A 24,214-nucleotide genomic window follows, 5' to 3' on the forward strand; every position below is an offset into this window, starting at 1 on the left:
CAAAGATGTTGGCCTAGTGGTCCAGGCCTCTCATCCCTTGGGATGTGGCTGGGAGCCCATATGACTGTATCATATGCTCACCCCACCCTGTTTTTGGAGGAGGTTGGCCACATTGTCTCACTCTAAGTGTATCTCTATGGGATTGGCTTGGGGGGGTGGGGGGAGACTTGTCTCTCTGTTGGGTTAGGGAGGAATGGGGTATATGGAGATGTTGAATAACTGCCTGAGGTTCTGCAGTGATGGAATGAGAGAACTGGGGATGAGCCTAGGGTTTGCATTATCAAGTCATTTTAGAATCAGAAAGGATTTTGTAGATCGGTAGAAACAACAACAACAACAAAAAAAATTGAACCCAAATTCAGGAAATATTTATTTAGATATTTAATATTTAAATACTGTATTTAGAATCACAAAATTCGAGAATTGGAAAGGAACTCAGTAGCCATGTGGTCCAACCCACATAGGAAAGGAATCCCCAATCTAAAGCACCCAACTAATGGACAAAGGATTTTGACTTTGACCTTGAGCCATTTTCCTGCCTCCAGGTCTCAGTTTCCTCATTTTTTTTTATTTTTAAGTTTAATTAATTTAGAATATTTTCCCACAGTTACATGATTAACATTCTTTCCCTCTCTCCTCCTGGAGCTAACGAGCAGTTCCACTGGGTTTTACATGTGTCATTGATCAAGACCTATTTTCATATTATTGATATTTGCACTAGGGTGATCATTTAGAGTCTACATCCTCAATCATATCCCCATTGAACCATGTGATCAAGCAATTGTTTTTCTCTGTGTTTCTGCTCCCACAGTTCTTCCTATGAATGTGGATAGTGTTCTTTCTCATGAGTCCCTCAGAATTATCCTGGATCATTGCATTGCGACTAGTAGAGAAGTCCATTACGTTCGATTGTACCACAGTGTATCAGTCTCTGTGTACAATGTTCTCCTGGTTCTGCTCCTCTCACTCTGCATCAATTCCTGGAGGTCTTTCCAGTTCACATGGAATTCCTCCAGTTTATTATTCCTTTCAGCAAAATAGTATTCCATCATCAACAGATACCACAATTTGTTCAGCCATTCCCCAATTGAAGGGCATCCCCTCATTTTCCAGTTTTATGCCACCACAAAGAGCTCGGCTATGAATATTTTTGTTCACATATTTTTCCTTATTATCTCTTTGGGGTACAAACCCAACAGTGCTTTGGCTGGATCAAAGGGAAGGCAATCTTTTAAAGCCCTTTGGGCATAGTTCCAAATTGCCTTCCAGAATGGTTGGATCAATTCACAACTCCACCAGCAATGTATCATTTTCCTCATTTGTAAAACAATAGTTCTGACTGTCTCAACTCTTAGAGCTAGGTCTTACTTAGCTCATCCTATGATTTTACAAATGATGAGACCCAGAAGTAAACTAAAATTCCTAAGGTCATACATTTAACTAGGACAGGACCTCAGGTCTCCTAACTCCAAGGCTAGGGGCTAGGATGCTGCTGCTTCTTTCTTCTTTCTTCTTTTTCCTTCTTCCTTCTTCCTTCTTTCTCCTCCTTTTTTAAAAACCATAACTCCCTTCCTCCTCTCTCTTTCTGAATAATTAGGGTGATGGGTCTCTTAGGAGCTAGAGTTGCTTGAAATAGATTTGAGGGCTAGCCTTTTGTTCCCTGGGGTACCTCCCTTTGGAGGCAGTGTGGTGGTGCCATGAATAGAATATTGTCTGGAATTAGGAAGAATTGAGTTCAAATCCAGCCTCAGCTACTAGCTGGGCAACCCTGGGCAAACACTTCTGTTTGCCTTGTAAAATGGGGATATTAATAATAACACCTAACTTATGAGGTAGTTTTGAGGATCAGATGATGCAATATTTGTAAAAAGCACTTAGCATGGTGCCTGGTACATAGTAGGCACTGCATAAATGTTTATTTCCTTGCCCTTCTCTAGGTTCTCCATTGGTGACCATGCCTAACAAGATCCATGGGTATCTCTGGCAGCCGCTGCTCATCTCATGCTCAGTCCACAGCTCACTCCCTTTCAGGCTCCAGCTGAGACGAAATGGAGTGAAGCTAGGTGAAGAAAGGCATTTCCAGTGAGTATGAGTTGGGAATCTAGCTGGAAGTTCTATTCTCTGTAGTCCAGTGCCTTCAGAAGATCCTGGTACCTTGGCTGAAAGATGGTAGCAAGACTAACTAGATCTTCACCATCTCAGAAAGGACATAGACAGGCCCAGAAAGGGGAAATGGCAGCTAATTAGTGGCACCTGAAGGTCTTAACTATGCTCTTCTTTGAGCATTCCTCCTAGATAGGCAAGAACTCCCTCCTAGGCAGAACTAAAGTTAGCTGGGGTCGTGGACACTGAGTCTAGGAAGGGTACAGTGGTAGACTGGGTGTGTATGGAGTGATGAGTGTGAATCTGTATAGGAATCAATTAACAGGCATTTTTTAAGTTCCTAGCACCATGTCAGTTACTGTTCTGGGTGCAGAGGATATGAAGACAATAATGAAACAGTCCCTGCCCTCATACAGCGGATATTCTATGTGTTTGCATTGTAGAGAATCAGGAAACAGCACCTGGGAGATCCCCCGGGCCTCCAAATCAGAGGAAGGTGTGTATGAGTGCACAGCCATGAGCCGAGCAGGGACTGGAAAGGCCAAGACACAGCTTGTGGTCACAGGTTTGTACTTTCCCCAACACTTCCCTCTGTGTCGTATAGGTACCTCCTCAGCAACAGTTCCTCACCATTAAATCCTGTGTACAAGATCTGGATCTTTCCCAGGCTTAGAGGAAATTTTAAATCAGATTGGAGAACTAGAGGAAACCTTTGAGATAATTTAATCCAACCCTCTTGTTTTATGGCTGAGGAAAGAATAGAATGGATGTTTCCCAGGATCCAAAGGTAGTAAGTAGCAGAAATGGGATTTCGTGTCTTCTGATTGCCAAATTCCATGCTCTTTTCACTATATATGTGTGTGTGTGTGTATGTGTGTGTGTGTGTGTGTGTGTGTGTATACATACATTTAAAAAATCTTATCCTTCCATCTTAGAATTAATACTATGCATTAGTTCTGAGGCAGAAGAGTGGTAAGATCTAGGCAATGATGGTTAAAGTGACTTATCTAGGGCTACACAGGAAGTATCTGAGGCAAAATTTGAACCCAGAACATCCCAGTTCCAGACCTGACTTTGTATCCATCAATGTTATCTTCTGGGAATAAGGTTAGTACCTGCCCTCTTTTCACTGTACTTTTAATCAATCTATCAATCAATTAATAAATAACCTGTAGAAAGATTGACGAGAATGAAGATTGATGAAAGACTGCACTATCCCTTAAGACAAAACCATTAGGAAGTTACTGATGATATTGGAGGGAGTTTCAGTAGACTAGCAAAGTCAGAAGCCAGACTGCTAAGGATTGAGACATAATTGACTGCTGAGGGAGTTGAGGAAGGCAAGTAGACGATTATCCCTGGGAATTTGGTGGTGAAAGGGAGGAGAGATATAGGACAATAGCTTGAAGAATGATAGGATGAAGGTTCCTTTTTTTAAGAGATGGGAAAGCCCTGAAGCTTCTTTTTTGGCAACTACCAGGAGCCAATAGGTAGAGAAAAAGGAGTGATCAATGGGGCACTTCAGGAGGAGAGAGGCATTTGCTTGGCCAGTCTTCTGGTGTTTTAGATTGCTTCCAATGTTTTGTTTTGATGAATAGCATTGCTATGAACACCTCTGAGCAGACCACATTTTTGGTTTTGCTTATTTCCCAAAGATGTATTTCCAAATGTTAAAATATTAGCTTAAAGAATACAAAGAAATTGTTTTTTAAGTTTCTGATTACATATTGACTTTTATTTAGAAAATAAATGTTATGTAGCATCTGATGAAATTGTCAGTCCTCCACAGAGTGAAGCTGCCCCCAGTGATTGGAAGGATTCCTGGTACAGTGGATTAATCATTGAATCTTAGAGTAATAAGGCATGGTAGAGGATTTTTAGTCTTACCCCTTTAAGAAGTTTCTAGGGGCAGTGAGATGGCTCCGTGAATGGAGCATTGAGTCTGGAGTTGGGAGGATCTGGGTTCAAAATTGACCACAGACTCTTCCTAGCTTTGTGATTCTGGGAAAGTCACTTAACTGCAATTTTCTAGACCTTGCTGCTCTTCTGTCTTAGAAATGCCACTAAGGTAGAAGGTAAAGGTTAAAAAAAAAACCCTTCTTATACTTGCTGACAGGTATTCATCTACTATGTCTGTTACCAACAATAGTAATTATTAAGAACATCTCATTTCTCTAGCACTTCAAGGTTTTCAAAGTACAAGTATCCTTTTTCATTGAGGAAGGGGGTGGGGGTTAGGGTTGCAGCAGTCCCAGCTATCTGGAAAATGTGTGTAAAAGTTTTTGGTCTTCCCTTCATACCATAGAATAAGTCAGAATCTTTTTAATTTTTATTTTATGAGATATTTACAGCACCTTATTGTAAAATTTGGGTAAAGTATTTGGTTATAGGTTATATATAGGCCAATGTTAACATTTCTAGCCTTTGTAGGTCATCTATTGGTTTCCTCATTCATTTTACAAACTTTAACTTTTAAAAAGAAAATGTGTATATTTATGGTATTAAAGGAGAAAATATGTTGATATCATACAATGCTATACATATATTTTATGCATTTCTGAGTTTCTAAACTTATTCTGTTTCATCTGCTGGCCTTTGCAGCTCCCACAAAACTCCAAAAGATTCCCATTTAATTTTTCCCCTTAAACCCTTACCTTCTGCCTTAGAATCAATACCGTCTAAGGCAGAAGAGTGGTAAGGGCTAGGCAATGGGGTTAAGTGACTCACCCAGGATCACACAGCTAGGAAGTGTCTGAACCCAGGACCTCCAGACTTCAGATCTAACTCTTAATCCATTGATCCACCCAACTGCCCTCTCCCATTTAATTTCTTATGCTGACCCAAGATGTGTTGAAACCATAATGGGGAACATCGAGAGTGGAAGGGATACTCATACTTTTTCTACAACAAACTTATGAGGTGTTATTATCCTCATTTTACAAATGAGGAAATAAAATGACTTGCTCAAAGACTGTCAATCAATCAGTCAACATTTAAGTGTCTACAATGCACCCAGCACTATGTGAAGGGCTGGGATACAAAAAGAGGCAAAAGAGAGTCCCTGCCCTCAAGGAACTCACAGTCTAATGGGGAAGACAACATGCAAACAAATATACGTATAGGATGAATATAAAATAGTGAAAAGAGGGAAGATACTGGAATTAAGAGAGCCTAGGATATGAATCGAAATGTCCTAATTTTGTGGCATTTTGGAATTAGTAATGTAGCACTGGGGAAATGAAAAATGAGTCAATATAGACAGGCAGACAGAGAAATAGAAAGACAGACTGTTAAAGAGATAGAGAGATAAATAAGTGGAGTATTTATTAGATGTTTACTTTGTGCTAGGCACTATGCTAAGTGCCAAGGATGCAGAGACGGTACAAAGAAACAAGAAAGTCCCTGCCCTCAAAGAGCTTACATAAGATGATATATAAAAGAGGATCTATGTGTAAAGGGGAGACGATGTAAAGAGCATCATGTAAATGGAAATTGCTTAGAGGCCTGATTCCAGTTAAGAGAAGGCTAAAATTCACTTCTTGGAGCCTGGAGTTCTAGATATAGAATCCAAGGTTTTCAGAGAAATAGAATGGTAGTTGGAGTGCAGACAGATAGAGTGTGGTGGTGGCTAGGAAACCATATATATATATATATATATATATATATATATATATATATATATATACATATATATATGTATATATGGATCTTTAGTTCTTTGTAGTGCAAATCCTCTGTCCAGACATCATTCCCTCAGCCCTAGCTTGTCTTTGTGTTCTCCCACAGATCCTCCACCCCAGCTGGCCTCTCCGCAGAATGTCACGGTATCTCCAGGAGAGACAGCCCTCCTTTCGTGCCAAGTTCTGGACAAGGCTCCATACAACTTGACTTGGGTCCGTGATTGGAGGGTTCTGCCAGCCTCGCCAGGACGGGTGGTACAGCTGGCAAACCTGTCTCTAGAGATTAGTGGCATAATTCCCAGCGATGGTGGGAAGTACCAGTGCCTGGCCAGCAATGCCAATGGGATAACAAGGGCATCAGTGTGGCTCCTTATTAGAGGTAAGCCTTCCTGTTGCCTCTATCACCCCCAATTCAAAAGGGACCCCAGCATGAACCTTAAGAGGTCTTCTACTTCATCCTTTTGCCTCCAGGCAGTCCTTTTCTATATAACTTTTTTCTTCTTTTCTTTTTTTTAAATTTAATTTTCTCTATTTTTTTTGTTACATTTTGGATTTCAAGCTGCTTCCTTTTCCCCCTCCCAACCCCATGCTAGAGAAGGTCAACATTTCACATGGATATATATGTAAAATCATACAATACATATTTCTATTTATCAGTTCTTTCTCTGGAGATGGATAGCATTTTCCTTCATAAGTCCTTTGTGGTTGACAAACAAATAACTCTTGACCTTCTCTTGGGCACCTCCAGGGAAAGTAATTCCAAAGCATTCCTTGGCCTTAGGGGCCAAAGTTCAACAGCCCTCACTATTGCGGGATTCCCTCTAATATCTAGCTTAAGTTGCCCTTGCTGGGGTAAAGCAAAGAATAACACCCACTCTATATCAGCAACATGTTATGTGGTTCTTGCCACGATCCTCCAACCTCCATGTTGTCTGTTATAAAGCTCCCAGTGATATCACTTGGAATTTTGAAGTCAGGGAAAGGACCAGGTGATGATTAGGACATTTGGGGGATGCATGCTCAGGTTTGGGGAGCTTTTGTTTAGGATGGTGATGACATTGGTCCTCATCCATGTTCAAAGTTTCTCTACAAATTGATAGCACCTAGCTTGACGTTTGGGAAGCTGATGATCAGAATACCCTGATGGGCATGGAGGGGTAGGGGAGTGATAACTTCCCAGAGCATTCTGAGAATTCTACCTGCCAGCAGTCACTGAGTTAGCACAAATGGGCAGTCCAGGATCTAAAAGGAACTATACAGAGAGTGGTGGCCCAGGTCACACCAGCTTAGCTCCAACTAGCGCTGCTGGTCTCATAGACGTTACTGCTATTGTTAGCCCTGGCAATGGTGTGCTTTTTTCCAGCCTGTTTGCTGTTTCCTGGCCAAGGCAGGGGTAGTTAGGACTTTGGGTTGGAGGATGCCCTGGCCTCAGGCTCAGTCCCTGTTTTGACATTCTTCCATTGCTGCAGAGCCTCCACAGATAAGCATCAACACCAGTTCCCGGCACTTTTCCCAGGGAGTTGAGCTGAGGATCAGCTGTACTGCGTCTGGATACCCTCCACCCCATATATCCTGGAGACACAATGACCAGACAATAGGGATGGATGGAAGGTAAGGAACAATGGGGGTCTGGAGCCCATTCAGGGCCATGGAAGTCACCATGGTGCAGTGGGATTAAAGTCAGGATGTGGGCTTGGATTCCTATTCTGCCCCTCACCAGGCCAGTGTGAACCTGGGCAAGTCCCTTAACCTCCCTAGGACTTAGTTTTCCTTTTTGCAAAATGAAGAGTAGCCTAGATAACCTCTAAGATCCCTTCCAGCTTTTACATCTATGATCCTATCTCCATGCCTTTGCATGGGCTGTGCTCTCATGCCTGAATGACTTTAATGGAAGATCTATAGTTCTCTTTTGGCTTTATTCTTAAACAGCTATGTGACCTTGGGTAAGTAAAGTGACTGCTCTGGGCCTCAGTTTCCTTGTATACAAAATAGCAGTAATAATACCCTACCCACTTCATGGGAATATATGGAACAAATCAAATAATAAGTGCAAGAATACTTTGGAAAGTGAAAAGTGTGATATATAAAATATGTATGTAATATATACTTTTATTAATTGACATGACATAACACTCCTATACACAGTTTTCATAGTTTAAAACTGCACTAAAACTTTTGAAACACCCTTCATATGCTTGTGTATACATATATGTGTATGTATAGTTACATATCCATATATAATAATATATCTGTATACATTAACAGTCACCGCCATTGTCAACTAATCAGAATGTCCCTGGGCTAAGTAGGGATCTTTGGGGATAAGGGCCAATGGAGTTGAATGATATGGGAGAAAGAGCATTAAATTTGGAGTAAGAAGACCTGGGTTTGAATCTTGGCTCTGCCACTATTTACAAGTTGTGTGACTTTGAAAAGTCACTTCTCTTCTTGGGATTCAGTTCATCCATCTGTAAAATGAAAGAATTGAACTAGATGATCTTCCAGATTTCTTTCAGCTCTAAGTCCTATGGTCTACATCTCCTGCAATGAGAGTCTGGACAAGGGCATGCTGAAGAGCTCTAGAGGAGACTAAATCACCCTGGGGTGGAGAGATGGAGCAGGGTATTTAAGGAACTACAAAATACTATAATCGTGGGGGTGCTGGGACAGAACAAACCATAGGGAACCTTATGGAAGACATTTTTGTATGACTTGGGCCTCTAGAGAAGATATAGTAGGAGAAGCAGAGATTAGGATGGGTTGACCTAGTGAGAACATCTTCCTACCTACCTATTTGACTAAAGTATCTTCCTTCTTGCTCTCTTCTGCTACTCCCATCCTCTGTCTTTTTCTATCTTGGCTTCAGGTTCTTGGTGGATGACCAGGGTACTCTGATCATTCAGAGTGTGACCCCAGAGGATGCTGGGAATTACAGCTGCCAGGCCACCAATGAGGTTGGCACGGATGAGCAGACAGTCACACTCTTTTATACAGGTATCTGTCTCAGGGCTTGTCTTGTACATGGTGGGGCTGAGGAGATACGAGTTGGGAGCTTTCCTGCTTAGAGTGAATTCAACTTCAGCATCCCAGAAGCTGCTACATCTCTTAAGTGACTCTTCCTTAGTTGAGTCCAAAGATTGAGATTTTAGGGAATGAGAACATCAGTTCTTTTGGCCCCTTCCCCTATTTCTCCAGGATTTAGCCTATCTCCCTATCACTACCCTCTTTCCTTTGGAGGGGAGTTTAGGAGCCAGAATCCTTTTCTTTTTCCAGAACCCCCATCTGTCTCTGCCCTGAGACCTGTGGTGCTGGCCCCCATTGGGGAGGAGGCAGTGCTGGAGTGCAAGGCATCTGGGGTCCCTCCGCCTCGAGTCATCTGGTACAGAGGTGGGTAGTGGGAAAGCAGAGTTTCTGACGATGGGAACTCTGCCAGGCCTGAAGTTGGAGGGTAGGAACCTGTAGTTAAGTCAAGGAAGATGACTCCAAGTATTTTTGAGGAGAAGCCCCTCTTTACTTCCAAAAGAGTTTCTTATCCAAAAGAAATGGAAAGAAATGAGATTATTGAGCCTCATGAAGAGAAGACACGAGAAGATGAGCTGTCTACTAGCATCTGAAAGACTTCCATATGGAAGAAGCATTAGTCTTGTGCTGCTTGGCAGAACCAAGAGTATAGATTAGAAGTTGCAGAAATAGACTTTGACTTTTGTGTAAAGAAAGGCTGCTTGACAATTAGAGCTATCTCAAAGTGGTATGGGTACCTGAAGAGAGGTAAGAGAGGTAGAAGAGAAGAAGAGGAAGAGACCTCGAGGGAGAACATCAAAGGGCTGTTGGATGTCAGAGGTGTCGTGGGAGGGACCTTCCTGGACATTATAGGTTGGACTAGAGACTCTTTAATGCATCGAATGTTCTGTGTGAGGGACTTTGGAGAGAGGCAGCTAAGTGTAGTCCCCTTTGTCTCGCTCCTCTTGACTGCCAATTTCAAATGAAAGACACAGGGAAAAGAAATGAATCAGGTCACAGAAGGAGTGGAAGTTGGGAGCTGGGAGGCCTAGCTAAGGTACCCTGGAATTCCCACCAAGTTCATAGATTCTGAGACACTGATGGTGTTTCTGGGCCTTTAGGCAGACCCAGGGATCTTAGACCGGAATCCAGGGCCTACCCTAGAAGGAAACAAATCTTTTAGTTTGGGCTTGGCATTGAAAGAGTGTATATGTGAGAGTTCAGAGAGGAAGATGCAGGAAGAGAGAAAATAGAGAGAAGAAGCCTGAACTCCTCACCTCCTACCATCTTCTGCAGATTTTTTCCATTTTCAGAAGACAGGACCGATTTTCCTCCATATTATGTGCTAGGAAGCTTAGGATGGGAGAAGGGGAGCCATTTGTTTCAGGCCACAAAACATATCTACCATTGGCAATGAAGGCATAGGACCTACCTAGTGATCCTGACCCTTGTCTCCACCCCCAAAGTGATCCCCTTCTCACCCTCTATGTGCTCTAACCTAGCACCTCCTCTCATTCTTCCCTACACTGGGGTCCAGGGGGCCTAGAAATGATACTGGCTCCTGAAGTGGCCCACACCGGAACTCTCAGGATCCAAGAAGTCCAGGAGAGGGATGCGGGCAACTATATTTGCAAAGCAGTGAATGAGCTGGGGGCAGCATCGGCCGACATCAGGCTGGAGGTTGGATGTAAGTGTATTCTCCTTCTCCCTTCCTCTCCACCCATCCCCATCCTGACTCCCAGCTCTTTTCATTACACATGACCTGAGCTAGTAAAGCAAAACATCACTTAGCATCTCATCATGCTGGGCATTGGACTGAGAGAGCTATGGAGATTTAGCCACATACTAAGCCAGCTGCACCAGCCCTGGGACAGAGGAATAGAAATTTAAGCCAAGATGTTCAGGGGCCTGTTGGCTACTTTCATCATCAAAGATCAAAGAAGGGGCAGCTAGGTGACTTAGTGGATAGAAAGCCAGGCCTAAAGGTGGGAGGACCTGGTTTTAAATCTGACTGTAGACATTTCCTAGCTGTGTGACCCTGAAAAAGTCACCTAACCCTAATTGCCTAGCCCTTACCATTCTTTTGCCTGGGAACCAATATTCTGTATCAGTTCTAAGATAAAGTATGGGTTAAAAATGATCAAAGGGACTAAGACATGCACATAAATAGAATGGGCAGGTCACTGAGGATCAAGGGAGTTAATTCAGTGGCTAGCCTGGCTGGATTAATTTAATGGCAAGTCATTCCTTCTTCTGGATCGATCTTCTGGATGCTTATTCAGCATCTGTAAAAGCATGGGCTGTGATCTCACCTCAAGGAATACCTCCTACTCCTACCTTGTGGATGAACAACACTGAAGTATTTGAGTAAGGTTGAATCATGAAACTTTAGATCTAGAAATGGCCTCAGGACACAAAAATCCTACATGGTCAGAGCTGAACGAGACTCTAGGAACCATCTAGTCCAAACTATTTATTTTATAGATGGATGAGCAGGGTGAGATAGGAAATGAAATGTCTTGGGCTACACCATTAAAAGCAGGACTGGGATTAGAACTCAGATCTCTTGACTTCCCATGGAGGGCTCTTGGTATTGTGCATTATTTCTGTCAGTGAGTGTTAAATTCTTTGTGTGCAAGGCTCTGGGAGATGAGGAAAGAAAAGAGGGGGTCCTTGCCCTTTAGGAACTTACATTACTGATGGTTTGGGGAGACAGCGTTACATGAAACAATCACAATGCAAGGCTAGTACAATCAAGGACTTGATCTGATGATTCAGACCTTGGGTGTTCTGAAGCCCAAAGGAGATAGTGATAGAGGAGGGCTGGAATAGTTGGGAGAGACTTTTGACACAGAGGCAGTGCAGTATGATGGAGAGCACACCAGACTTGGCTTGTGGAAGACCTGAGTTCAAAACCTGCCTCAGTCATTTATGAGGTGTGTGACCCTGGGCAAATCCCTTAACCTCTGTCCGCTTTGGTACCATCATCTGTACTATTCCTAGGGTTGTGGTAGGGATTAAATGAGTTAGCACATGGAAAAGACTTCAAAAGCCTTAAATAAATCCTTTAATTAAAGTTAATTATTAGGATTATTATGAGAGAGGATCCTGAGTTGGAACCTCTCTCTCCCTCTCCCTCTCTCTGTCTCTGTCTTCCTCTCTCCCTCTCCCTCTCTCTGTCTCTCTCTCTGTCTCTCTGTCTCTCTCTCTGTCTCTGTCTTCCTCTCTCTCTCTCTCTCTCTCTCTCTCTCTCTCTCTCTCTCTCTCTCTCTCTCCCTCTCCCTCTCTCTCTGTCTCTGTCTGTCTTCCTTTCTCTCTTTCTCTCTCTCTTCCTCTCTGTCTCTCTCCCCTTCTCTCTCTTTCTCTGTCTTTATCTCTCTCTCTCTTTATTTCTCTCTCTTTCTCCCTCTCTATCTGTCTCTGTCTCTCTCCTCTTTCTTTTCCTTCTCTCTCTTCTCCCCTCTCCTCTTTATTTTTTCTCCTTCCATCTTTCCTCTCACCCTTCTCCCTTCACTCTTCCCTCCTTTCTCTTTCTCCATTGATATACACATACATATATGTATTCATGTATATTATGTATGCTTATATATATTCATATCATAAAATACATTTGTCTCTGGCTTTGTGTCTCTTTGTCTCTCTCACCCTAAGCTCTCTCTTTCTTCCCTATACCTATACAGGGGATTGTTTACTTCTTTCTTATTCATCACAGTCCACTTTTCCCTCTATGGCTCTTTGCGTATTTATCCCTCTTAATAGATTAAAAAGTCCCTCAAATAAAATGGGAATCCTGTATTAGTGGTTGCTGTATTCTCCAGGGGAGTCAGAAAGACCTTGCCAGAAGCCTTAGACACTAACTAGCTGTGTGACTATGGGCAAGACATTAAACCTGTCACAATTTTTTCATCTGTTAAATGATGATAATGCCTAGCAGTGCCTACTTCACTGGCTGCTGCAAAACCCAAATGAAATAGTTCATTTAAAGTGCTTTGTAAATTGAAGTGTTACATACATGTAAATAATAATAATTATCACATTACCCTGCTTTTCTAGTAAACAATGAATAAATGAGGGACAAGATGATACTGCTAGCATCATCCTAGGGATCTTTGATGAAAGCAATGTTGAGCCCCAGCCAGAGGTCTGCTGGTAAATGGTACTAACCAGTCCTCCAGGAAAAAAATGCATCCATGACACATGAACTTTAATCTACATTACTGACATTTTCTCCATCACTTTATTTTTATTATTTTCAATTTTATTAAAACATTTTTTCATGGTTAAATGATTCATGTTCTCTCCTTCCCCCCTCCCAGAGTTGACAAGCAATTCCATAAGATTATCCATATATCTCCATAAATTTTTTAGGTCTGAACAATCAACAAAGCAATCAAGTCCTGATTTGTGGCATTTGCTTATTTTTAAGCTGTAATTGCTTACACTGAAAAATTAATGATTTACTCCTTGGAGAAGGTTTGCGATTGCTTCAGCATCCCATCCTGGTCCTGGCCCCTCTAGGTGCAAGGCATCACGCCATAGGATTGAGATCCAGAAGAAAGTCTATTGTCCTAGCAGTTTTTGTCAAATAGTGAGTTCTTCTTCTAAAGCTGGGATCTTTGAGTTTATCGAACACTAGATTGCTGAGGTCACTTACCCGCAGTCTATTCCATTGATCTACCCTTCTGTCTCCTAGCCAGTACCATATTGTTCTGATGACCACTGCTTTATAGTATAGTTTGAGATCTGGTACTGCAAGGCCTCCTTCCTTCACATTTTTGTTATTAGTTCCCCAGAAAAAACTCTAGAGATTATTTAGTCCAATTTTTTTAAGCAATAGGGAAACTGAGGTCTAGGGAGTGACTTAACTTACCCAAGGCCATGTATGTAAAGTAGCAGGTCCAAAAGTTTTGCAACTCACAATTCTAATAGAAATAACTAGTACTTTAAAGTTCACAATGTGTTTTTTTTTCTTTTTAAATTCGATCAATCCTGGGAGGTAGGTACTGTTATTTTTCCCTTTTTATAGCTTGGGAAACTGAGAATGAGTGATTCACTCAAGGTCACACACCTAGTAAGTATCTGAGGCAGGATTTAAACTCATCTTCCTCTCTAAGATCAGCTGTCTATTGACCATATCTCCTGGCTGCCTCTGTGTTCTTTCTACTATAGCATATAGGTCTTGTGCCTAGGCTGTCATGCTCACAGCATCTCAGATATGGCATTTTATAGCTTATGAAGCACTCAGAGGGATGCTACGGGTGAAGTTCGTTGGCCCTGTAGTCAGAGGACCTGGGTCTGAGTATTGCCTCCAGTGTTTACTGCCTCAGTCAATTAATAAACATTTATTTTTTAAATGACAAAACCCTTACCTTTTGTTTAAGAATCAATACTGAGTATCTGTTCCAAGGCAGAAGGGGAGTAAGGGCTCGGCAATGAGGGTTAAGTGACTTGCCCAGGGTCACACAGCTAGGAAGTATCTGAGTCCAGATTTGAACCCAGGACCTCCCATCTCCAGGCATGGCTCTCTGTCCAGCCACCTAGCTGCCCCTCAATAAACATTTACTACGTTTGACCTTAGATGAGACACGTAACCTCTTTCCACCTCAGTTTCCTAAGGTGTGTGATGAAGGGGGTTCACTAGATGACTTCTGAGGATTCTTCCAGCTCTAGATGGATGATTCCAAGATGCCAAGAAGTCTCAGCGAGGTGTTAAGTGACTGCCTTGTGGAGGGCTGCTGCAGCGTGGAAGCAGTGGGAAATTTCTTGGGCTCTGCTCTTCTGGAATAGATTTCAACGTGAGGTTTCTATTGAGGTCAGAGAGGAAGAAACAGGTGCTCTAGGGTTCTGGGACCAGTGGGAAAGTGGAGAATGCTTTCTGTTGGGAAAGGGGAGTTTATGTACTCCTGGAGATGGCCCAACTATTTCCAGAGAAAAATGAGGGCAAGCACCTGCTCCCCTCTGGCCCAGTGGGTCCTGGCAGGCACGAAGGGTGTGAAATCACGTTTCCTGGCCATACAGTGGCAGCTGAAGACTGACCACTCCTGCCAGTTTGGCTGGGACCCCAGGGCAGGGAATGTAGTGGGCTTATGTCCCATTTTCTGACACTCCAAGTTGAGGAATGAAGTGAGCCAGGAGGTGCAGGCCACCCCTCTCCTTTCCAGGAGTGTCTGAGAACATCCTGCTACTTTTTTACACCCCCTTCCCCGTGCCTTAAAAGACAAATCTGGTGGATAAATATTCTCACTGCTGGTCCCCAGCGACCCAAAGACTCTCCTGCTTCCTTCCACTGTCCCACAGCCAGGTCCTAAATGTCCAGGCTTACTGAAAAGCATCAGGAAGATCGAGGGGACCTCTCTGTCTGGATGGGGGTGAGGAGCCTGGGGGCAGCAGGAGGGATGTCAGATTCCTAGAACCCTGGACTGAAAGTCCTGAGGTTTGAGTTGGAATCCTCACCTTAATAGTTACTATGTAGGCAAGAGATTTCACTGTTGTGGATCTCAGTTTTTTCCTCTATAAAATAAAGGGAATGGAACCATATTTTCTGTAAGATGTCTTTCTGCTCTAAATTGTGGATATGGACTATGGGGATATATTCATAAGTGAATTTATTATTGTTTTCTTTTGTAAACCCTTACCTTCTGTCTTAGAATCAATGTTGAATTAATGTTCCCAGTCAGAAAAGTGGTAAGGGCTAAGCAATTAGTATTAAGTGACTTGCTTAAGGTCACAAGGTTAAGAAGTATCTGAGGTCAAATTAGGTTCCAGGATCTCCAATCCTGGCTCTCCATTTACTGAGCCACCCAGCTGCCCCAGGCTAATTTATTATCACAGGTGTGGTACATTAGAGAGAACATGGGACCTGGATTCAGGATGATCTGTGTTCAAATCTAACCTTACACACTTATTAACTGTGTGACCTGGACAAGTCACTTAACACAAATCTCTCTCAATTTCCTCAACTTTAAAATAGAGCTCATAATAGTAGCACTTAGCTCCCAGGATCATTGTGAGGATCAAATGAGATAATATTTATAATGTGCTTAGTTTTATGCCTACCCTTCTATAGATGACAATAAATGCTTGTTCCTTTCTCTTCCCTTCTCTCTTAGGTAAGGGGGATTAGCCACTGGTATTTTTACCAGTGTATTTTAACAGAGAAGTATTTATTTTCCTGTCTCCATGGTGGGTTGGAGGGGGCTAAATGCCTCTCATTTCAAATGTGAGACTAAATTCTCAGAACAAGTAAAAATTTCTAGCTGACCTACTTCTTCCTCAGAGCAGCCTAAGGTTTGCATCAGTGCTTAACTCTGCCTCCAAAGGATGGGATCCACTCAAGATTTCTCCTTTGATGTATCTCTCTGTGAAATGTCTTCCAATAATCCCTGGACTTCCATCTGCCAGAACCGTTAGGCCTGGTATTATTCTTTCTTGGGGTCTGGATATTTCCCTCTCTTTCTCATTTAACCTCTCTTAGCTTCAGGTTCCTTATCTATAAAATGACAATAATTGTAGTTTAAGAGCTAGATGTAGAAACAGGAGGTCCTGGGTTAAAATCTGGCCTCAGACACTTCCTAGCTGTGTAACCCTGGGCAAGTCACTTAACCCCTATTGCTTAGTCATTACCACTCTTCTTCTTCGGCACCAATACACAGTATTGATGCCAAGACAGAAGGAGAGGGTTTAAAGCAAAATGATGATAATGATGATCCCTACCTCATAGGGTTTGTGAAGATCAAATGAGATAATATATAGCCAGTGGTGGTGAACTTTTTAGAGACTCAATGCCCAAAATGCAACCCTCATGCTGCATGTGAGCCCCGATCTGGAAGCACTCTCATTGGGCTGCTGGGCAGAGGGGCAGGTGATGAAAGAAATGTCCTTAGGCATGGCAGAGAGGGAAAGGGAGCAGCTCCCTATGGCATACTTCAGCACATGTGCCATATGTTCACCAACAAGGATATAGTCCAATTAGTTCATGACCACCAAGTGCCATTCAACTATTAGCTATGATTATTAAAAAATGGAGATAATGAGAGATGAAATGATTGGGACTAGAACCTAGATCTCCTGCTTTGCCCATATCCCTAATAGTCTCTGAGGATTGAAAAGATGTCCTCCTTTCTGAGTTTCTTGGCAGAGAAATCACAGATGGTGGTTCACTTAGAAAATCCTCAGGGGAACAGGGAAGAGCAAAGGGCCATTGCTGTAGTCTCCATTAATTGCATCCTCAGCTGGAGGCTGCTAAGCATCAATTAATCAGTGGGTTCATTTGTGTGTGGGAAGAACTGACCTTCTAGCTAAACCTAGTCCCCAGGAGGAACAAAGCTCCCAATCCAAGGAAGTCTAGGCTTCCCCCTCTCTTTCCCCAACAGCTTGAGATGAACTCCTTTAGAGGGAGCATGCTACAAGGTGCCTGGATAATGGAGGTGTCTATCTGACTCTTGGACCAGCTCCCCTGGGGCTCAGGCTCCCAAGATAATTAGGAAGGCTGCAAACCTAGAAAGGGACCCTAGCATTGAGACAGGCAGAGAGCTTAGGGTTGTTAGATTTAAAATAGTTTTGAGCATTAAATAGTTATAGATAAGAGAGTAGGAGCCATAAAATGTGATAATTAAAATGTTTGGGAGCAAGGGAAATATATATACATATATAACAATTATGACCTCTGAAATATGTTTTCTACTGTGTCTTGGTTTTATATAAATATAAGATGGTCGCCAGGGAATATATTCCCAATTTATGAATATGCCCAAGCCAACTGGGTTTTATAGAGAAATTTAATTTATAATACACTGATTAATCAATAGAAAAAGAGAGAAAGTAAGAAAGGAATAAGAATGAAGGGCCTCAAGCCAATAAGAGATAAATCAGTCAGTTGGGTTTATCACTCACCCAAGATCTCTCTAGGTAAGGCTTCTCATGCCAACCTCAGGCTCCACCTTCAAGAGAGCCTCCTTTCAAGAAATGTTTCCATCGAATTCTCCTCCTGACTCCTCCTGAGTTCTCCTTCCACAGCCTCCTTCAAGACCTCTCCAGGAGCTCTCCCTCCAGGACCTCTCTCCTCTCAGACCTCCTTCAGAGCATCAACCTCCTCCTTCAGTCCTCAGACCTCCCTACCTTTAAGCAAAAATCTAAGTTCCCTCCCCTCAGTTCTCACATCTACCAATCACTGTCAATGTCTCCCCTGTGCCAATGGTGGCTCTAGCTTAACCCAGGACCGCCCAGAGGTCTGTCCCCTTTGCACATGACTGTTGAAGGTCATATTCTCAAATAATTAAATCTTGATCTTTGCTGCAGCCCTTCCTAAATCTTGTTACTCTGAGTAGGGTAGAGATTGTAGTTTCCAAGACCTGGTTCTGTCATTCCAAGTATCTCTATTGTATCAATTCTAAAATCAATCATGACTCAAAGAACTTCCTGTTCTATGCTTAAGCATAGGTCAAAGCCCTTTCCATTGTTTAGCAAAAGGTTTCTGTCCTAAAGTAGTCTTAAGTAGGGAGGAGAAAGATCCTCCCATGCCAAGGAGTTTCACATTCCAATAGAGTTCTTACTATCAGTAGGAAATTTTTTCAACATTCATAAGTCTAAGAAATTTTAAGGTTTACAGGGTCCATAGAACAGAACTGGTATTCACACTGGATCCCTGTGACCATGTCCAGCTGTTGCCCAGTCCTGATGTGGCTTAGGTGACTAGCCACAGAGAACAGAGTGGTCTGGCGAGCTCTTCTGTGGGAAGATTAATAGTTAGAGCTGCTTGAATCTGGACCCTCAGATAGGATAACGAAGGACAAAATCTGTTCATTTCTTATGCTGACAATGGGGCGAGAGGGCTGGGTGCAGAATCTTGGTTGTTCCAAGAAAATAGTTTATGACCTTGTAGTTCTAGTTTCTTAGTTCTATACAGCTGATCTAGGGAAATCTGTGCCTCTTGTGAACTAACCACAGGAGTAAGAAGATGCTAGGACCATAATTCTGAGAAGATTAGGAGATAGTGTAACTAGTTTGAGGCAGAGAGGGAAGCTGTAGGGAGTGCAGCCCTGGAAGGGGGCAGAGACTTTGTATATTACCTCCTTAATCTCCACAAGTATTGCTGACAAGAGTCCTTTTGGATAGAACTATGCATTGTGACACTAACGTAATTGATAATCATATTTATTTAGCACTCTCGGGCTTACCAAGCATTTTCCTCTACAACCCTGTGAGGTAGCAGCTGTAAGTACTGTTATCCCTATTTTTTAATAGGAGGAAACAGGCTCTTAAGTGCCTCTGGTGACAACTGACAAATGATATTCAAATTCATGTTGGCAAAATCAAGGTCTGGGGCTCTTAAATGACAAAGGATCAGAGATTTAGATTTAAAAGAGACTTTAGAGACCATATAGTACAAACCTCACATTTTACAGATAAGGAAACTGAGTCTTATGGAGTTGCAATGACTTGTTATAGTCACATAGCTAATAAGTATCAGAAACAGTAATTAAAAAAAAACTTTTATCTTCTGTCTTAGAACTGATACTAAGAATTGGTTCTAAAAAAGTCTTAAGGGCTAGGCAATTAGGGTTAAGTGACTTGCCCAGGGTCATAAACCTAGGAAGTGTCTGAAGCCAGATTTGAAGCCAGATCCTCCCAACTCCAGGCCTGGTGCTTCATCCACTATGTTACCTAGCTGCCTCTCACAGGCAGTCTTTGAACCCAAGTCTTCCTAACTACAAGACCCAACACTCTGCCTCATCAAGCTGTTTCTTTTTTTTTTTAATATATTTTATTTGATCATTTCCAAGCATTATTCGTTAAAGACATAGATCATTTTCTTTTCCTCCCCCCCCCCCCCATAGCCGACGCGTAAATCCACTGGGCATTAGATGTTTTCCATCAAGCTGTTTCTTAACCTCAACTACTCAATCTTTGCTTTATTCCCTAATTGGGTGTGTCTTATGTGCCTCTGTTTCTAAGACTGGGCTTTGTGGGGCAAGTGGGGAGCCACCCATGGCTTAGAGACAAACCAGAACAGCTGAGGAGCCTAAAAGAGGTCTCTTTTCCAGGGTCTTACGGAAGACTCTTACCCTTTCTGGAAGCAGACAGCTTCGTATGTTAGCTCTATTCAGCTCCAGGGCTCAGCTCTGGACCAGAGAGATGAAGCTGTCAGACAGCTGACAGAAGTCTGTCTCACAGTTGTCAGACAATCCCTCTCATGGTTTCCTAAGACCATGATGCTTCTGTCCCTCAATACCCATCTCATCTCCTCAATATGAACTGGGAATCAAGTTGCCTCTTGGATGTTTGATCAAGGTGGGAAGTTGGTACTCAGGGTTCCCTGATGGAGGTTGTCCTACTCCCTAAGAATAGGCATAACATCCTCAGCTTTGGCATGGACTGGACACCTTCACTGCCAATGATCATTGATTCAGGAAATATTTGTTGAACATTTGCCTTGTGTTAGGTGATACAGGGCATCTGGAGAAGATGTCCTGGTCTCTGCCTTCCTAGGGTATATAGGTTAGAGAGATACAAGATTCACACACATTCAACAGCGATCAAACATGGTGCCGTGGAGGAGGTGCTTGATTTTTATATTCCATTAAAGGTCTTGGGTCCAAATCACATCTTTGCCTCTTATTAACTCTGTGACCTTGGGTACATCATGGGTCCATTTTAAGCTCCAGTTTCCTGATCTGTAAAATGATGGGGAAAAGGGGGTGCATGGCTAAATGATCTCTGAAGTCTCTGAAGTGAAATGTATGGTTTTCCTTAGGATGCATTAGAAGTTAAGAGGAAGATGAGATCTACTGTGAGTAGAAATGAGGAAGAAGCGGTGAGACTTCAACTGATCCTCAGAATGGGTAGATTAAATGGATGACTACACTTATTAAGCACTTTCTATGTGCCAGGGACTGTATTAAATGTTGAGTATACATATACAAAAGGCAGCTAGGTGGCTCAGGGGATGGAGCACCAGGCCTGGAGTCAGGAAGACCTGAGTTCAAATTGAACTTCAGACACTTTCCAGCTGTATGACCCTGGGTATATCACTGAACCCTGGTGGCCTCAGTTTCCTCATCTGTAAGATGATGGAGAAAGAAATGGCAAACCACTCCAGTATCTCTGCAAAGAAATGGGATCAGGAAGAATAAAACGTGACTGAAGAATATACAAATACTAATAAGCAAGATAGCACCTACCCTGGAGGAGCTTATATTCTAATGGAGGAAGATATCACATTTAGGGGAACTAGAAGTATATATGTGTGTGGGTGACACTTAGAATAAAAGAAAGGAGTATTAGGATGTTTCAGGTGCTAGAGGCAAGATAATTGTTTTTTTTTTAATTTATTTTTTTTAATTGGAAAATTTTATTTAATTAATTTAGAGTGTTTTTCCATGGTTACAAGATTCATGTTTTTTCCCTCCCCTCCCCTCGACCCCCTTTCATAGCCAAAACACAATTCCACTGGGTTTTACATGTGTCATTGGTCAAGAGCTATTCCCGTATTGTTGATGTGTGCACTAGGACGATCATTTAGAGTCTACATCCCCAACCATATCCCTTCGACCCATGTGATCAAGCAGTTGTTTTTCTTCTGTGTTTCTACTCCCACATTTCTCCCTCTGAATGTGGATAGTGTTCTTTCTCATAAGTCCCCTGGAATTATTCTGGATCATTGCATTGCTGCTAGTAAAGAAGTCCATTACATTCAATTGAACCACAGTGTATCAGTCTCTGTGTACATTGTTCTCCTGGTTCTGCTTCTTTCACTCTGCATCAATTCCTGGAGGTCATTCCAGTTCACATGGAATTCTAGAGGCAAGATAATTGGCAAAAAGACATGTCCCAAAAGTTTAGTGCTGTTTTAAGCTGCAGATAATACTTTAGATAATAGCTGGCACTTAGAAGAGCTTTAAAATTTGCAAGACACTTTATAAATATTCTTTCATCCTCACAACAACTCTGGGAAGTAGGTGCTATTATTATCCCCATTTTTAAGGTAAGGAAACTAAGGCAGACAAAGGTTAAGCAACTTGCCCAAGGTCACACAGCTAGCTAGTAAGTGTATGAAGCCAGATTGGAACTCAGACCTTACTGACTCCAGGTTCAGTGCTTTAATTACTGTGCCACCATGCTGCTTCTTTAGAGTAGCAAACTGCTTTACACCCCCGTTTATCACTGAACCTCCTGATAATTCTATGAGATAAATATATTCTCTCCCTTTGGCAGATGAAGAAACTGATTTTCTCAGAGTCACCTTGCTAGTAAGTGTATGAAGTGGTATTTGAACCCTGGTCTTCTTGACTCTAAGGTTAATCCACTGTCCTCTAGGCCAGTGATAGTGAACCTTTTAGAGGGGAGGGTGATGGAGAAATGTCCTCAGGCACATGGGGAGAGGGGGAGGGGAGCAGCCCAGCCCTTTGTCCCTCTGGCTTTCTTAGTAATGAACTCTGGCAAACTCTGTGCTAGAGCAATGGCACATGTGCTCATGGAGCAGGTTTGGAGTGCCCCCCCCTCTGGCATATGTGCCATAGGTTCACCACCATGGCTCTAGACTATTTAGCCTCTTGATGGGCAAAGGTTTGCAGGAGAGAAATAGAAATGGTGGGTATGTTTGTCTGTGTGAGTGGCAGGCGACCAATTTAGCTAGAGTAAAAAGCATTGGTTGGGGAGGACAGGGTGAAAAATGAGGCTTAAAAGGTAGAGGTTAGGGTTAGTTCTTCCCCTTCCTTATTTTGACCCCTGAGATGACTTAGAGATCATCCTGGAGCCCTATGAATTCTCAGCTTACTTCCTGCTAATGAAAACAAAAGCCAGAGAATTTGGAGAAAACTTTTAAAGATGTTTTAGTATCTCTAAGTGGAGGAATTGTAGAGAGGAGAAAGATTTCAGAGAAGTAGGACAGAGAATAGGGTAGGCTTTCTGAGAATCTGGGCTGAAGCCTCTGTATTTTCTTTTTCTTCCTTGTCATGAGTCCAGAGGGAGAAGAGGAATGTGAAGTGACTTAATATCATAGGATCATAGGCATAGAGCTGGAAGGGACTTTGGAGGTCAGCCAGTCCAGTCCCCTCATTTTATAGACAAGGAAACAGAAAAGCTAAGCTAAGTGTGAGAGGTCAAGTGACTTACCTAGGGTCACAAAGGTAGTATGACAAGAACTGATATTTGAACCCATTCTCTAATTCAAAGAGAAGAGCTCTTTCCATGGTATCACACTAAATGAAGCTCCCTACCTTATTATAATAGTTTTCTAAATGTCTTTTACATATCAGCTGGAAATCCCTGGATCCCTTTAGCTGGGAAGAATTTAGTGCCATGGTATGAGAGGTTGTTAGGAGTTTGCCAGAAAAAGGGGAGAGTGATAAAAGCTTCTTTACAAAATGGGACCTGACAATTTGAGGGGTGAAAGTTTGTTTAGAGTCTTGGATTTACTCTTACTTTTAAAAAAAATCCTTACCTTCGGTTTTAGTATCAGTTAGTGTCTTAATATCAGTTCTAAGACAGAAGAGCAGCAAAGGCTAGGCAATTGGGGCTAAGTGACTTGCCTGGGCTCACAACTAGGAAGTCTGAGGCCAGATTTGAACCCTAACTTTCCATCTCCAGATCTATTACTCTATCCATTGTGATACCTAGATGCCTCCGCTTTTACATTTAACAAGGACCCTGCACATGATTCCTAGTGGCAGTGTCATGCTTGAATACTCATACTCCAATTGGGATGTCTGAAAGCTTTGGATGACAGTTCGTGGGGTTCTGCTAGTTTCTGCCACTTTTGGAGAGTAGGGAACGATGGCCTTTGAATGCTCCTCCTGGCCTTCTCCCAACTTGGTTCCTAGATGGGAAAAGCAGATTTCCCAGTGTGTGGCTTGTAGGTCAGGGCAGAATTGAGCTCACTAAAGGTCTCAGTTTACCTGCCCATAAACTAAAGGATTTGAAGTCTAAGCTGTTCTTTAGCTCTAACACAAGGATTTTGTTAGCGTTCTTTGATTTCACACACCCAAGACAGGCAGGATGGTTGGGAGGATCCTCGATTTAGAAGGAATTTGGCACAACTGGAGACCAGGTCACTAGGCCCCAGATCCGCCAATCCTTTTTGAGTTGTCACCTCCTCCTCCTCTGGCTTTGCTTGGTCTCGTAAATCTGTCCAATTAAGAGACATTCAGGGTCATGGTCAGGTTTGGGTGGGATCAAGTTTGAGAGGTAGAGGGAAGTGTGCTAAGAGGAGAGGAAGCCTCCCTGGACTAATGGGATTAGGATGAGGAAAGCATCAGTCAGAGATGATGAGACTTCTGAAACTCAGAAAGGCGAGGCCATGAAGTTAAGCCCCAAACCCTTCTGTGAGCCCTTATTGAATGTGGGACACCTCGCCAACAATTATGTAATGATCATATTTGGAACTACTAAAATGCCTTTGTGTCCAAAGGCTAACACATAGAGACACAATCATG

The 24,214-nt window shown here is 42.5% G+C and overlaps 1 protein-coding gene across 4 annotated transcripts in view; it reads left to right on the top strand.

Moving 5' to 3' along the window:
- The window catches only part of HMCN2 (hemicentin 2), a 222,500-nt gene that overhangs the window by 30,973 nt on the left and 167,313 nt on the right, over positions 1-24,214 (top strand). For all 4 annotated transcript variants that reach the window (XM_056812558.1, XM_056812559.1, XM_056812560.1 and 1 more), the window contains exons 9-15: positions 1,938-2,082; positions 2,547-2,668; positions 5,890-6,162; positions 7,253-7,394; positions 8,650-8,777; positions 9,057-9,170; positions 10,321-10,470. In XM_056812558.1, coding sequence (XP_056668536.1) covers positions 1,938-2,082; positions 2,547-2,668; positions 5,890-6,162; positions 7,253-7,394; positions 8,650-8,777; positions 9,057-9,170; positions 10,321-10,470 — 1,074 coding nt within the window. The remainder of the gene's footprint in view (positions 1-1,937; positions 2,083-2,546; positions 2,669-5,889; positions 6,163-7,252; positions 7,395-8,649; positions 8,778-9,056; positions 9,171-10,320; positions 10,471-24,214) is intronic.

The sequence above is a fragment of the Monodelphis domestica genome, chromosome 1 (assembly GCF_027887165.1).
Source record: "Monodelphis domestica isolate mMonDom1 chromosome 1, mMonDom1.pri, whole genome shotgun sequence".
NCBI classification, from domain to species: domain Eukaryota; kingdom Metazoa; phylum Chordata; class Mammalia; order Didelphimorphia; family Didelphidae; genus Monodelphis; species Monodelphis domestica.